The sequence below is a fragment of the Ochotona curzoniae genome, unplaced genomic scaffold (genome assembly GCF_017591425.1).
Source record: "Ochotona curzoniae isolate NIBS_2020 unplaced genomic scaffold, NIBS_Ocur_1.0 contig_4148, whole genome shotgun sequence".
Lineage (NCBI taxonomy): Eukaryota > Metazoa > Chordata > Mammalia > Lagomorpha > Ochotonidae > Ochotona > Ochotona curzoniae.
In genome coordinates, this window is record NW_024466146.1 from 4,679,702 (window position 1) to 4,692,848 (window position 13,147).

Genomic DNA, 13,147 nt, shown 5'->3' on the forward strand with positions numbered 1-13,147 from the left:
AAACATATCATTTCTGCTTTGGTAGAACAAATACAACTGCCACAATACGTAAATGAAAGAGTATGTCTGTGTTGCAATAAGAATTTGTGTACCAAAATTTGAATTTATACAACTTTCAGGTTCTCTAAGCATTCTTTTGGCTTTATCAATCATTGTTTAAATGTAATGATTATTCTTTGTTCACAGTCTAAAACAGCAGCTGAGTACAATTTGTCCCATGAGTTATGGCTTGCTGGAACAATCAAACTTGCAAGGAACAATCTGGGATGAAGTAACAAAGAGAGTGAATATATTAAACAAAACCAAAATAAAAATTTATTATAGATTGATAATCAAATAAGAATATTAGGATAAGATTGAAGAGGAATAGCCTAGTCCTCATCCTATCTGAGTTGCTTACAAACAATACTACGGATTAAAGATAATAGAAATAAAAAAGCTACAGTCTCTCTGAATGTAACAGGAACTTCAGATAAAGAAAATAGGCATAACAATATGTATTGGGAAGCACTAGTGAAATGATTTTGGACAAGTTATTGGAACTCTATTTCAGTTTTCTCATAAAATGGGACATCCACTTCCTATGTTTACAGGGTTAAATTAGTTGGTACCTGCAAAATATCCAGAAATAGTCACAATCGTTAGTTATTACTTTGAACAGTATCAAGTTAAACATCTATGAATCTAATCTGCCACTCAAGTGGCACAAAGCTGGTTGAGATGACCAAATGTCGGGTTTCACAGAGACACACTCACAGCATTTGAAAAATGTGAAGAAATGTGTTCATTCGGATGAGGCTGTAAGAGGTAGCAGGGACATACCTGTCTACTCTGCATCTTGTTTTGCCCAATTGGAGCATCTTACATAATTAAAGTACAATATTATAATTTGGAAAGTGACTTTGGTGCAAATCAGGATTTGTTCAGATTTCATCAGTTTTACAGAGATCAAGCTCTGTGTGTATTTGTCTGTCTGTCTACTTAGTTCTTTGCCAAATACCCAGGAAGAAAATTGAATAATCAACTCAGTGGAATTGAAAAAAAAAAAACCCTAAAATACATGAATCAGCAGATTAAAATTAAGACTTCTCTTTCCATAGTTCACACCAAATAATTGGTAGGGAAGGAGGGAAGAATACTTAATTCTTTCAATACTATTTTGTTATCACAACCAGGAGCGTTTGAGACTGGACTCCTTTTCACTTCAACTTGGGTAAGGTGATTTGGTCCATAAGGGCAGAAAAGGCCCTGCAAACCCGTTCAGCTGCTCCATACAAGTCAGTGTTTTCCGAGGACTGTGGACCTGAAACCCACAAACAGGAGAGTCTTTCAGAGGAATGAACCTGTGGATTCTCAAGCAGGTCTACACAAAACTCACTTACAAAGAACTGCACAGCACTGCTCCTCAGATCCTAAGCCAGCTGGCACACACGAAGGTTCTCATTCACTGTGATCAGTACTACGAAGACAGCCAGGTTATGGATCTTTTCTCACGGCTCCTGGCGCTTCTGAGGAACAGGTGAGAAGGGTGGAGGGCAAGATAATGAATTTATATTTGGGAAACTGTGTACTTTGAGATTTTACTCCATGGATGAATACACAGCATTATGTTGTATGTATGTTGCCTCAGAAAGGCTTATTTTGTAAGTTACATAACTTTCAGCTACATCATTTATAGGGTGGCTCAATCAATCTTTTCTGCTGAACCTAACAGGAAAGACATCAGCATCAGGTAATTTTTAGTCCACATTTCCTCTAACGCTGCTCCCCAGCTATAAGGTCCTTGAATAAATCATATTTTTGTTGTTTGACTAAACACCTTGTCTATAGGCAAAATGTTCTCAGATACCTGTTTCTCAATCAAAAAGATAAAAGTTTAAAAATGCAGCAATAAAGAAACAGAGAAGCAATATTACATTCCATTTATGTGAATTTTTCAAATTTGGTTGTTTTATTTTTTAGCTCCAGTCCTTCATAATGTTAAAAAAATCATACAAACGTAAGCATGTAGTACCTATTATATTGCTAGGTATATACTTGGAGTTCGATATTTATAAGATCAGAATTAATGTGCAGATAAAAGCCTAATGAGGTAATAAATGTCATACCTGTGAAATGGCAAGTCCAGAGGAAATCACAATGACAAAATTATTCAGTTACATGCAGCAAAATATCTGTCCAATCTATGAATAATTTAGGATGAGATAAGACTACAGGAATGATGATGTAGAGTATGTACAAAGTATTAGGTTGTCTTGTGTATGATTATTCTTCTTTGAAACTGAAAACTGAGCCCTTTGTACTTTTCTTACAATTATGAATTAAGCGAACCAATGTTTATTGTGTATGTATTCTTTACTGAAATCTCTCAACTGAGCTCCAGATTATACATCATTTTTGTCTCTTTGATGTCTCCATATGGATGTCTCTTATGCAAATCACACTTTATATTTTCAGAACAGGGTTCCTGATTTGCCACTTCCTTTCCCCATTGCAATAAGAGGGGCATCACCTGCAGAGGCTAACACCCTGCCCCTTACCAAGATTGCAAGACTCTTGGCTTTCTTCACTTCTTGCTCTTTTCCAAGGCATGCTCACACAATACGAGGGCTTTAAAAATTCAGACCTACCCCATTTCAACATGAATACCCAGCATCAAGCACATTGCATGATAACTAGTAGATACTTGTCGATTATTTCATGAGTGAATACAAATGAATAGTGGAATGAATGAATTAATGACTTCTGCCTTCATGGAGCAGAAATTCCGCTTTTTCATACATATACATATATGCATGAAAACAAGCAAGTATATTTCAAATATGGCTGTGTGTAGCTTAATAAGAAGGATACATTCTGAGAAATATTTCATCATGATGCCAAAATCATAGAGCATACTTAACCAAATAGCCTAATGCACAACTAGGCTATATGATTTTTCTCCTTATTTATCTATTACCTATCTGTCGTCTATCTATCTCCTACATAAATTGTAGTCTACTCCCTCTAGTAATCAAAGTAACATCAGATGAAGCCAAGCACAAGTGAAGATAATACAATCAACAAACTCAGTGAACAGAAAGTCTGTGAAGCTTTTGACAGGGTGAACACACTAAATGATTTACACTTTAAAACAATTAACTTGTTTATTTGAGAGAGAGAGGGAGAGAGAGGGAAAGAGAGAGAGAGAGAACATAAGAAAGCTCTCATCCATTGGTTCACTCACTAAACACCCCAAGTGGCTGATTGGCAGTAATGAGTGAAGAAGGCAGGAACTAGAAAATCCATCTAGAATTCTCACTTGGGTGGCTGGAACCTGATCATTCAAGTCATCATTTCTTGCTTACTAGGGTCTGTATCAGCAAGCTGATCTAGAACACGAAACAAGTATGTTGAACTCAGGGACTTAGATACAGGGCACCTTAACTTCTTGACCAAACATTTGCCTCACTTGTTTTTACAAGTGGAAAGTGTACACTCTGAAATAATTACGAGAGTTTAGTAAAGGAGATACATAAGCCAGCAATGTGGATGTTTTTCATTATTATGAGTAGCTTGTATATTACATAACACTATGCACTAAATGCTCACAGGAGAAGAAGGTTTGTTTCCATCAGCAGCACCACAAATGTGAATAATGTGTTGTGCTTTAGCACTATAATGTCTGTAATATTGCTAGGTGACAGGAGCTTTCAACTCCATTATAATTTTATGTGTGTCATATGTGCAGTCCCCACTGACAAAAACATTATGCAGCACATGACTGTGTATATATATTTATGATAAAAATAGAATGACAGAGATATGCCATTATTATTTCAGCAAACAGTTCTAGGGTTCCTAGAGAACATCTGAGATTACTTCATAAATAAATGTAAAACTACAATGTTGAACTTTCTCCTGAACTTGCTCAGTTATTTTTCTCTATTTTCCTGGAATTTATTTCATTTGAAGTCCAATATTTCTGATTACTTAAAATAATAACTATACTGTTGGTTCTAGGTGGGGAAGAGAGAAATAGAAATAACCTTCCCGAATCCTCATCTTTAATCATGCCCTTAGATTAGGTCATCTGGAAACAGAGTTGATTTTATTTACTCCTTTCTGAATTGGATGCTTTCATTCTTTCTCTTGGCTAATTAGCTTTCTAGGACTTCTAGCACTGTGTTGAAATGACTTTATAACCTCATGTGTAAAAGATGTATTCATTACTTACTTAGTAGAGAGAGGGAAAGTTGGAAGGAGAGAGAGAAAGAGAGAGAGAAAGGTTGAGATTCTTTAATCCACTGATTCATTTTCCAAGTAGCTGTAACAGCGAGAGCTGATGTGGCCAAAGCCAGGAGCTAGAACTCCATCTTGGTCTCCCACATAGTGGTGGTGACAAGTCCTTGAGCTATCACTTATTGTTTCCCAGGTGTCTTAAGAGGGAGCTCAATTGGAAGCAGAGTAGCTGGGACTGATATCGTGGGGCTTAAATCACTTTGATTTGTGATGTGGGCATTCCCAGATGTCACTTATTGTACCACAATGTCCATTCCTAATACTCTCTTAAAACCTTGCCATCCTGGATCTCAACCCTCAGTACTCTGAGTGCCAAAAAATGACAATATTAGATTTACTACGTTTTACCGTTAAGCCTTTAAATAATATAAAGCTTATCCTAACTTCCAAAATATTCTGGCTCTTAGCAAAATTTTAGTTCTAAAGCATAGTGAAGTATAAGAATAATCACCATGCTTGGTGAATATATTATCACTCTGAGTGAGTCTTATTTTATAAACAGTCAATATTTATATTTTTTCCAACAATAGTAAAAGCAATTAAGGTGAGGCAATAAAGTGATCAAAAATTTTCTATGGTTTTCTGATGCACCTGAGACTTAGCCACAAGTGAATTAAAGATAACTTACGGCTTTTAATGTGGCATAATAGGGTAAGTTGCTGCCTATAACACTGGCATCCTGAAAAATGGTGGTGTAAATCCTGGCTGCTTGACTTCTGATCCCTCTACTTGCAAACGCACCTGGTAGAGCAGTGGAAGATTTCCTAAGTGCTTTGGCTTCTGTATCCACATGGGAGACCTGGAAGAAGCCCTAGGTTCCTGGATTCAGGCTGGCCTAGCCCTAGCCATTGTAGTCATTTGGGGAGTGAACCAGCACATCGAAGATTCTCCCTCTCTCTGTCTCTACTTCTCTCTCTGTAATTTTGACTTTCAAATAAAAACAAATCTTTAGAGAAAGATAACTTACTTGTTGGTTTAACATATTTTGCTTTCCATGTCATCATCAATGTGTTTATCACACTTCCAAGGAATTTCTATGAATTCCAATGAATTTCAATGATTTCTAACGAATTTTAATGTAATGTTTATGAGTATGCATAGATTTTGTAAGACTTATAGGGTATTTTTATAAACCATATTGTAAATGGATAAGTGGGGTTTAAAAATAGGATTCTATTTAATATCAGATTGAGGATATGAGATTGATAAAAATATTTAAGTGTGGAGAGTTATATGTACTGCAAAGCAGTAGCTATTAGGATTAACATAGACCCTTGTGTTTGAGGGTCGCTCAGAAATAAATGTTTATACAAAATAAATCTCATTATAAACCTTAACAATTTGAGTCATCATCAAGTAAAGAGTATTTTAATGATAAAAAAGATGAATACCTTTCTGTTAATATTATAATCACATTTGCATAACAATACAAATTTAATAAAGAAGCATGTCAATAGTTAAGAATGTAAGTAAAAGCAGAGGTGAATTTTTGAGGCAAATTTTCAAATACTTTCTATGAAATTAGATAATACTAATTGTGTACTTTAGTATTGTATCACCTAAATTGAGGAATATCCATGATTTTCCTTTTAATAATATAATACATTATCCATATCTTTCAATGATATAACGATATATATATATATATATTTACACACACATATCTAGGTAAAGTCAGTTAAAGTGGCATGAATCTTTATTTTAGCCTTATTTCTTATATTTAGTATATTTTAGTTTTAGTTGTTAAACTTCATAAAAGTTATTTTCTTCCAAATATGGGTAATAGACTTGTCTATTATCTTAAGTGTATGATGTAGCTATTTGTAAAGGCTGACCCAAAACCAACATTTTAGAGAACTGTAACTTAATAAGCTCATCTGGAAAACAACAGCAAACAAAACTAAAGTCAAAGTTAAAAAAAAAAAAAACTTGCCTAGAAAAAGAATATTATGCAAATTTTCCAGAAAGGTCAAGTGGATATTGACTTTAAGTCTGAATATCCAGTATGATCCCAAGTATGTTTGGACAGAAATACAGTGGATGCAAATGTGTGTTAATTTAAAAATCAGGCTCAAGGAGCTCCCATTTTCTTTGTCTAAGGAATTTGGAGTATACTTTTGACATCTTTGTGAACTTACAGAATGTACTTTTGACATCTTCGTGAACTTGTTTCATGAAGAAACAAGTGTGTTCTAAGAAAAAAAAAATAACTCCCATTTCATTTACTGTAAAGATTGTTAGAATAAAAAGATAATTCCTACATTGACATGGCTTTACCAAGTTCTCTATAAAATTCACATTATCATTTACTTATTTTAAAGCTCTTCAACTGTCCTGGACGTCTATATGCCCCCACTTGCTCAAATTTATGTATTAAAGTTCTAATCCCCATGCCTTTAGAAATGAAATCTGTAAACAGGTAAGTTAGAGGGCAGCATTGCTGTGCCATGGGTTAAGCCACCACTGCAGTAATAACATCCTAGGCAGGCACTGATTGGAATCCTGGCAGCTTCATCTCTAATCCAGCTCCCTGCCAACGTGCATGTAATGGCAGCAGATAATGGATCAAATGCTTGAGCCCCTGCTACCCACATACAGACCTTCGTAGAGTTCCTGGTGCCTGGCTTCAGCCTGGCCCACTCCCAGGCAACTGAGCCATTTGAAATGGACCCCATGGATGGAAGATTCTCTCTCCCTTTATGTGTGTGTGTGTGTTTTCCTTTCTGTAACTCTGCCTTTCATAAACCAAATGAACCTTTAAAGAGGTAACAATTTAAAATGGAATAATTAGAATGAACCTTAATCCAATATAACTGGCACCTTTAGAAGAAGAAGAAAGGGATAAACATTCACAGTGGGAACATGACAGGAAGACACAGAATGAATGTGGTCATCTACAAGACAAGAAGACAGACTCCAAAAGAAATTTGTGTGGCTTGATCTTGGACTTCTTTCCCTGTGAGTAGAAGAAAATCATTTTTAAATCAACCTAGACTATGGTGTTGTATTACAACAACTTTTATAAATTAATTTGCTAACACAGAAATGTTTTGGCGGAAGCCTCCTCTGATATAGAAACACATAAGGTTATCACTCATCCTAACACCATCATCCAATGATCATTATTTATTCCAGCTAGAAATAAGACAATGCCACTCCAAATCAAAAGAAATAACTATTGTGGGTGATTACTTTTTTATGTAAATAAGGCCTCAGGACTTCTCAATGAGTCGTAACTTACGAAGAAGATAATGATGGTGCCACTTATATTGTTGGAATCATAATTTTTTTCTAGAGAGAGAACATTATTATCACCATTTTAAAGTAATGACCTCAGGCTGCCATTTGTGAATGATTTAGGACTATTGATAATGATAATTATAATAAGAACATAAGTATTTAATGAATGTTTACTCTGTGTTAGGTGCTGTACTAAAATTCTCACATGTTTATCACTTTTCATGCTCTCAATAGCCTTTTGAAATAGGTAATACTAGTAATCAAGTTCACAGAAACCACTGATGCTCGAAAGATTCAGGGCTCGATTACACACTAGACAAATCACGCTGTTGGATTTCTATAAAATGAAGTGTTTTCCTGACTCTCTGGTCACTTCTGTGTCCATTGATCATGTAGATCTTACCTGACGGCCTTTCTAGACCGAAGGTGTCCAGAAGTTTTGTCAGCAGTTCTTGCAGTTCCTCTTCCTCTTGCTCATCCCTTCTCTCTTTGGTGCGAGTTGTTGCTCTCCTTCTCACAGATGCCAGGGCCAGACTGTCGATCCTTGTGGGAGCAGCTGGGGAGACGTCTTGTGGCAGTCGCTGCTGCCAACCTGGGAGAGAGCGAGGGATTTCCACCGGCGTCTTCTGTGCCGGATTTTGTGATCTTACGCTTTGCAAACGATTCACTGATGATTCTGAACTTGGAAGAGCATGCTTCGTATTTGCTTGACTTCTGAGGCTTCTATCAGTCATGGCGGACATAGGAAGAGGCTCCCCATCTGAGCCATTCTCTGTGGCAATGCTGCGTTGGGAAGGATCTCTTCCCTCCAGAAGTTGTTCAGCTGAAGAATGGCCAACCTTGGACTCCATATTTTGACAAGAAGAAGGTGAAGGATGATGTGGCTGCAACGTTGTCTAGAATAAGGAAAATGTATGAAAGAATTTACATTTATCCTACATTTTACATAATGTTTTTAATTTCAATAGGAAATTCTAATGCAAGACTTTTCTGTCTGCTCTCTAAATTCATTTTATTACTTTTTTTGTGCTGATACCCTGATGCCAACCTACTGCTTTCTACAAGAGCTGGAGCAGCTCAGGTTTTAAGATATCACAGGAAATATCAATAAGAAATTCAGGGACACTCTAGGTTTTGAAAAGCCAGTTTCCAGAACCATTATAAAGCTATTATGCTGAGAGAAATAAGTTGCTCTCAATGAGACAGATACTGCAAATTGCTGTTGTATACTCAGCATGTATAAACTCATAGAAACAGAATGACAAATGGCACGCCTCCTGAGGCTGTGGGGAGGACAAATTGAGAAAGCTTTCAGGAGAAAGAAGAATTAGAAAGTTGTTTATTGTGTATGAAAGCATGTTTTTCCAAATGGAAATGTTCGTGAGATTGATTGTACCACAGTGTGAATATACTTAACACACTAAATTAAACACTTAAAATTGTTAAAATGAAAAAAAAAACTTGTTGAAAGCAAAACCATCTCTTGAATCAATAGATAAAAGTTATTATGATAAAACATGTTCATACAAATTCATCTGGCAGGTGAGTTGTGGGGGTCGTGATAAATCACAGGCATAAGATTGAGAGATGTGCTACACACAAAACACAGCTCTAACCACAGTTTGTGTGATTCCCAGACCATAGGAAATTGCCAAAACACTTTGACGGGACCATGAACTCAACATTATTTTTGAAAGTATAGTTAGAATTTTTCTGGCTGTCATACATTAACATTTGTACTGATAGTACAAAAATGAATATGTATAGCCCTTATGTATTAGCATATCATCGAACAGTCGTGGTAGTTGCTGCATACCTATCAAACAACAGCAGTGAAAAATAAAGCCAGTCCCACTTGGGAATATATTTGACAGCGCCTGGTGTTGTGGTTGGGTTAAACTGCTGCTTGTGATGCTATTCCTGCATTGAAATGCCAGTTCAAGCTCCAGCTAGTCAGCTCCCAATGAGGCTTCCAGCAGAAGATGGTCCAAGTGTCTGGGTCCCTGACATCCATGTAGGAAATCCGAACTGAGTTCCTAACTCCTTGCTTCAACTTGGGCTAAACCTGACTGCTATGGCCATTTGGGGAGCAAACCAGTATGTGAAAAATAGCTCTCACTCTCTGTATCTCCTTTTGTCCCATCACTCTGACTTTTAAATAAAGAAATCCTTTTTTAAAAAGAATGTCTTACAATCTACATCAAAGAATTGTACTTATGATCTACATCAAATAACTGTAAAACCTAATATACTTTTAATTGCCTATGTTATTCCGTAATGGGGTGGGACAGCAGAGAAATGGTGTCCCAAGTTCTTCCATCACCCTAGAAGGTATGAGGAAGACGTGAAATCTTAGTTACTCCTTACTAGGGCATTGAGGATTTCTCTGCACAGCCCTCCTAAAACTGTTCCGCAACTAAACTGTTGACATATGTCTTGTTGGAGTTATAAGCCAGTCTAGACTACCCAAAAAAATAGCCAGGTTCAGCAAAATTATGCTTCAATGCTATAAAAGGCTAAATGTTATAATGAAAATAGACACAAGACAGCTGAACAGTAATCTATAGCTATTTTAAGATGTATAGAACCCGTTGCATATAAACTAAAATTGAAAAGTCAATGAAGTAGTCACAGGATGTGGTTAAGAACTTGCATTTATTTTTAACATATTGGTTACTCAATACTATGTCAATTAATCCCATAATGTTATAAATTGTTGCTGATGTCATGTTGGAGCTTTGAATTGATCAGGATGATACTCTGCTGGCTCTACCTTCAGATCAGAGATGGTCTGCCTAAGAAGCTGTTGAACTTATCTGGACAATAAGATGCTGGACTCTATATTTGGTATATGCTTGCAATGAAGGAATCTCAACTGAACTTGCACTGTGGTTATGCAACACAGTGGAGGAATCCACCATAGGGGGTAGGGTTAGGAGAGGAGTGGGGGGAATCCCAGTGCCTATAAAACTGTATCACATAATGCAATATGTAATTAATTAAATTTAAAAAGTTTAAAAAAAAAAAAGAATGTCTTTAGGGACCAGAGTGATGGTTTAATTGGTCAATCCTCCCCTTGCAAGCACTGGCATCCCATATGGCTACTGGATTGTGTCCTGGCTGCTCCATTTCTCATCCAGCTCCCTGCTTACAGCCTGGGAAAGCATCAGATGGTGTCCCAAGTTCTTGGGAACCTGCATCCTTGTGGAAGACATGGTGGAGGCTCCTGGCTTTGGATCAACTCAGCTCTAGTCCTGTTAGCCATTTAGGGAGTGAGCTAGTGAATGGAAGACCTTTCTTTCTCTGTCCCTCCTTTGCTCTGCAAATCTACCTTTCCAATAAAAATAAATGAATCTTAAAGAAACTTTGACAGAATAAAAATGGCTTAATTTTCTTGATAAAAATAAAATGGTTTTTAAATATCATTGATGAAGTGGGAAATATATATAACACAATCCCATGCACACCAAAATACAAAGATTGCTTCTTGTGACAAAGCTATGAACTAACTATTCAGACTTGAATATCAAATATGTTCCCAAAAATAAACTTCAGAATATCATTGCAAGAAAAAGAGTTAACAGTACTTGTCAGTTATAATAGTTAAGGTCTCAAATAAAACTAGAACTTTAGAACTTGCATTGGTTGCCAAAAGTTTGATAGCTTCTTACTCTAACATTTTTATAGTATGGTCATTGGTGATATTATTGAATATAAATTTTTAATCTTAAAAAACTTTATCTTGCACATAATGAAATGTGCAAGATAAGAAAGTTCAGCATGTCTCCAAATGACCAATTATTGTTCTAAATAGCAGATATGGTGGCAACAAAAATCATTCATGGATTAAAAAGTCCATTTTAAAAGCAATTCTTAGGCCCAGTGGCGGTGGCCTGGTGGCTAAAGTCCTTGCCTTGAATGCACTGAGATCCCATATGGGCACCAGTTCTAATCCCGGCAGCTCCACATCCCATCCAGCTCCCTGCTTGTGGCCTGGGAAAGCAGTAGAGGACGGCCCAAAACCTTGGGATCCTGCACCTGTGTCGGGGAGACCCAGAGAAGGTTCCTGGCTCCTGGCTTTGGATCAGCTCAGCTCCGGCTGTCACTTGGGGAGTGAATCATCGGATGGAAGATCTTCCTCTCTGTCTTTCCTCTTCTCTGTACATCTGACTTTGCAAATAAAAATAAATAAATCTTTTAAAAAGTCAGTGAATTTTTTTTTAAAAAAGCAATTCTTGCAATGGCATTTAATGAAACAGTGTGAAACAGATGTAGTTTCATATTTCCTATTACAACTATCCTTTAAGAAGCCATAAATTATCAGTTTTATGTCGTACCCATATTCTGACAACTATTACAATGCTCCTCACTTTTTCAATAGCAAATCTGTGTGAGATCATATCGTTTGTGTACTTCAACTAAAACATACTTGGAAGTGTATCCCTTATAACTTTTTCAAAAAGCATACTGTTAATTTTTAAAGGCTACATACAGGATAACATAATCTTTATGTTCTGATCAATATTATTTCCAATTCTTTTTAGTTTTAATTTTGACTCTAAATAGTGGCAGATATAATTCAATGAAACAAAAGCTCCTTGAAGTCTTCAAAAAAACTTTTAAGCCTGTTCAAGAAATCAGGAGAGATTGGCCTTGTGCTGCACTGCAGCAGCAATATCCCATATTGGAATATCTGCTGGAGTCCTGTCTGTTCCACTTGCAATCCACTTTCCTGCTGACGCAATGGGAAGACATTGGAAGATGGTCCAAGCAATTTGGACGCCCCCAAACACTCATGGTGGACCAGGATGGAGCTCCTGACTTTTGACTCTGACCTGGCCCAGCCCAAGTTGAAGTTGTGTGGCTTTCAGTTAGTAACTCAGCAAACAGAAGATTCTCTTTCTCTCTCTTGCTCTCTCTCCTCCTCTCTTTCCCTGTCAAACAAACAAACAACCCATCTTATGGAACGAGAGAGAGAGAGAGAGATCCTGAGATCCAGAGGTTTGAGATTCGATGTTGTAACTAGGTGTTTTCTCCCAGGTCTATGGTTTCTGAATGCTTCTATTGTATGTCTGTAGTGTTGCCCTTTCAAGAACAGATAGGATAAAATCTGGAGAGTGGAAGTGGGAGGAGGTTGGGCAGGGAAGAGAAGGGCAACAGACAAAGCTGGTGAAAGTGAGGTGGGAAGCTTTCCGTTGCAGACCTCTTATGGCTGGAAGACGTAAGGTTGGACTTCAGCTGGTCTGCGTGGCCAGCTTCTCTCACAGTTAATACCTGTAGATCCTGTCTGAGCTGCTGTAGCTTGGTCCATAGACCATTCTGGTTGGCAGTGAGCTGGTGAATTTTTGCTTCAAATCTGAGGTTTTTTTCTTCCTGGGAAGTGTATATTGCTTGCAGTTTGTCTTTGCAGTGGTTTAATTGTTTTTTAAAGAACCTGAAGAGAAGAGAGATTTGAGTGATTTGCAAGGGTAAAAGGCTGACACACCTCCTAGAACCCTAGCATGACATATTCTGAGTCCTCCTGGTGGAAGACGACATTGCAGAAAGCCGTGCCGTAGTTACTTGCTAACTTCAATTGATAGCTTTTTCTCCGTGTATTGCTGCCTTTGTGTCCACCATGTATACA

The 13,147-nt window shown here is 37.1% G+C and overlaps 1 protein-coding gene across 1 annotated transcript in view; it reads right to left on the minus strand.

Annotated features, from left to right (window-relative positions):
* Positions 1 to 1,199: 1,199 nt before the first annotated feature.
* Positions 1,200 to 13,147, minus strand: part of DYTN (dystrotelin) — a 46,175-nt gene continuing 34,227 nt past the window's right edge. The window contains exons 12-14 of the mRNA XM_040984389.1: positions 12,796 to 12,955; positions 7,925 to 8,417; positions 1,200 to 1,303 (exon numbers count right to left, since the gene is read on the minus strand). Coding sequence (XP_040840323.1) covers positions 1,200 to 1,303; positions 7,925 to 8,417; positions 12,796 to 12,955 — 757 coding nt within the window. The remainder of the gene's footprint in view (positions 1,304 to 7,924; positions 8,418 to 12,795; positions 12,956 to 13,147) is intronic.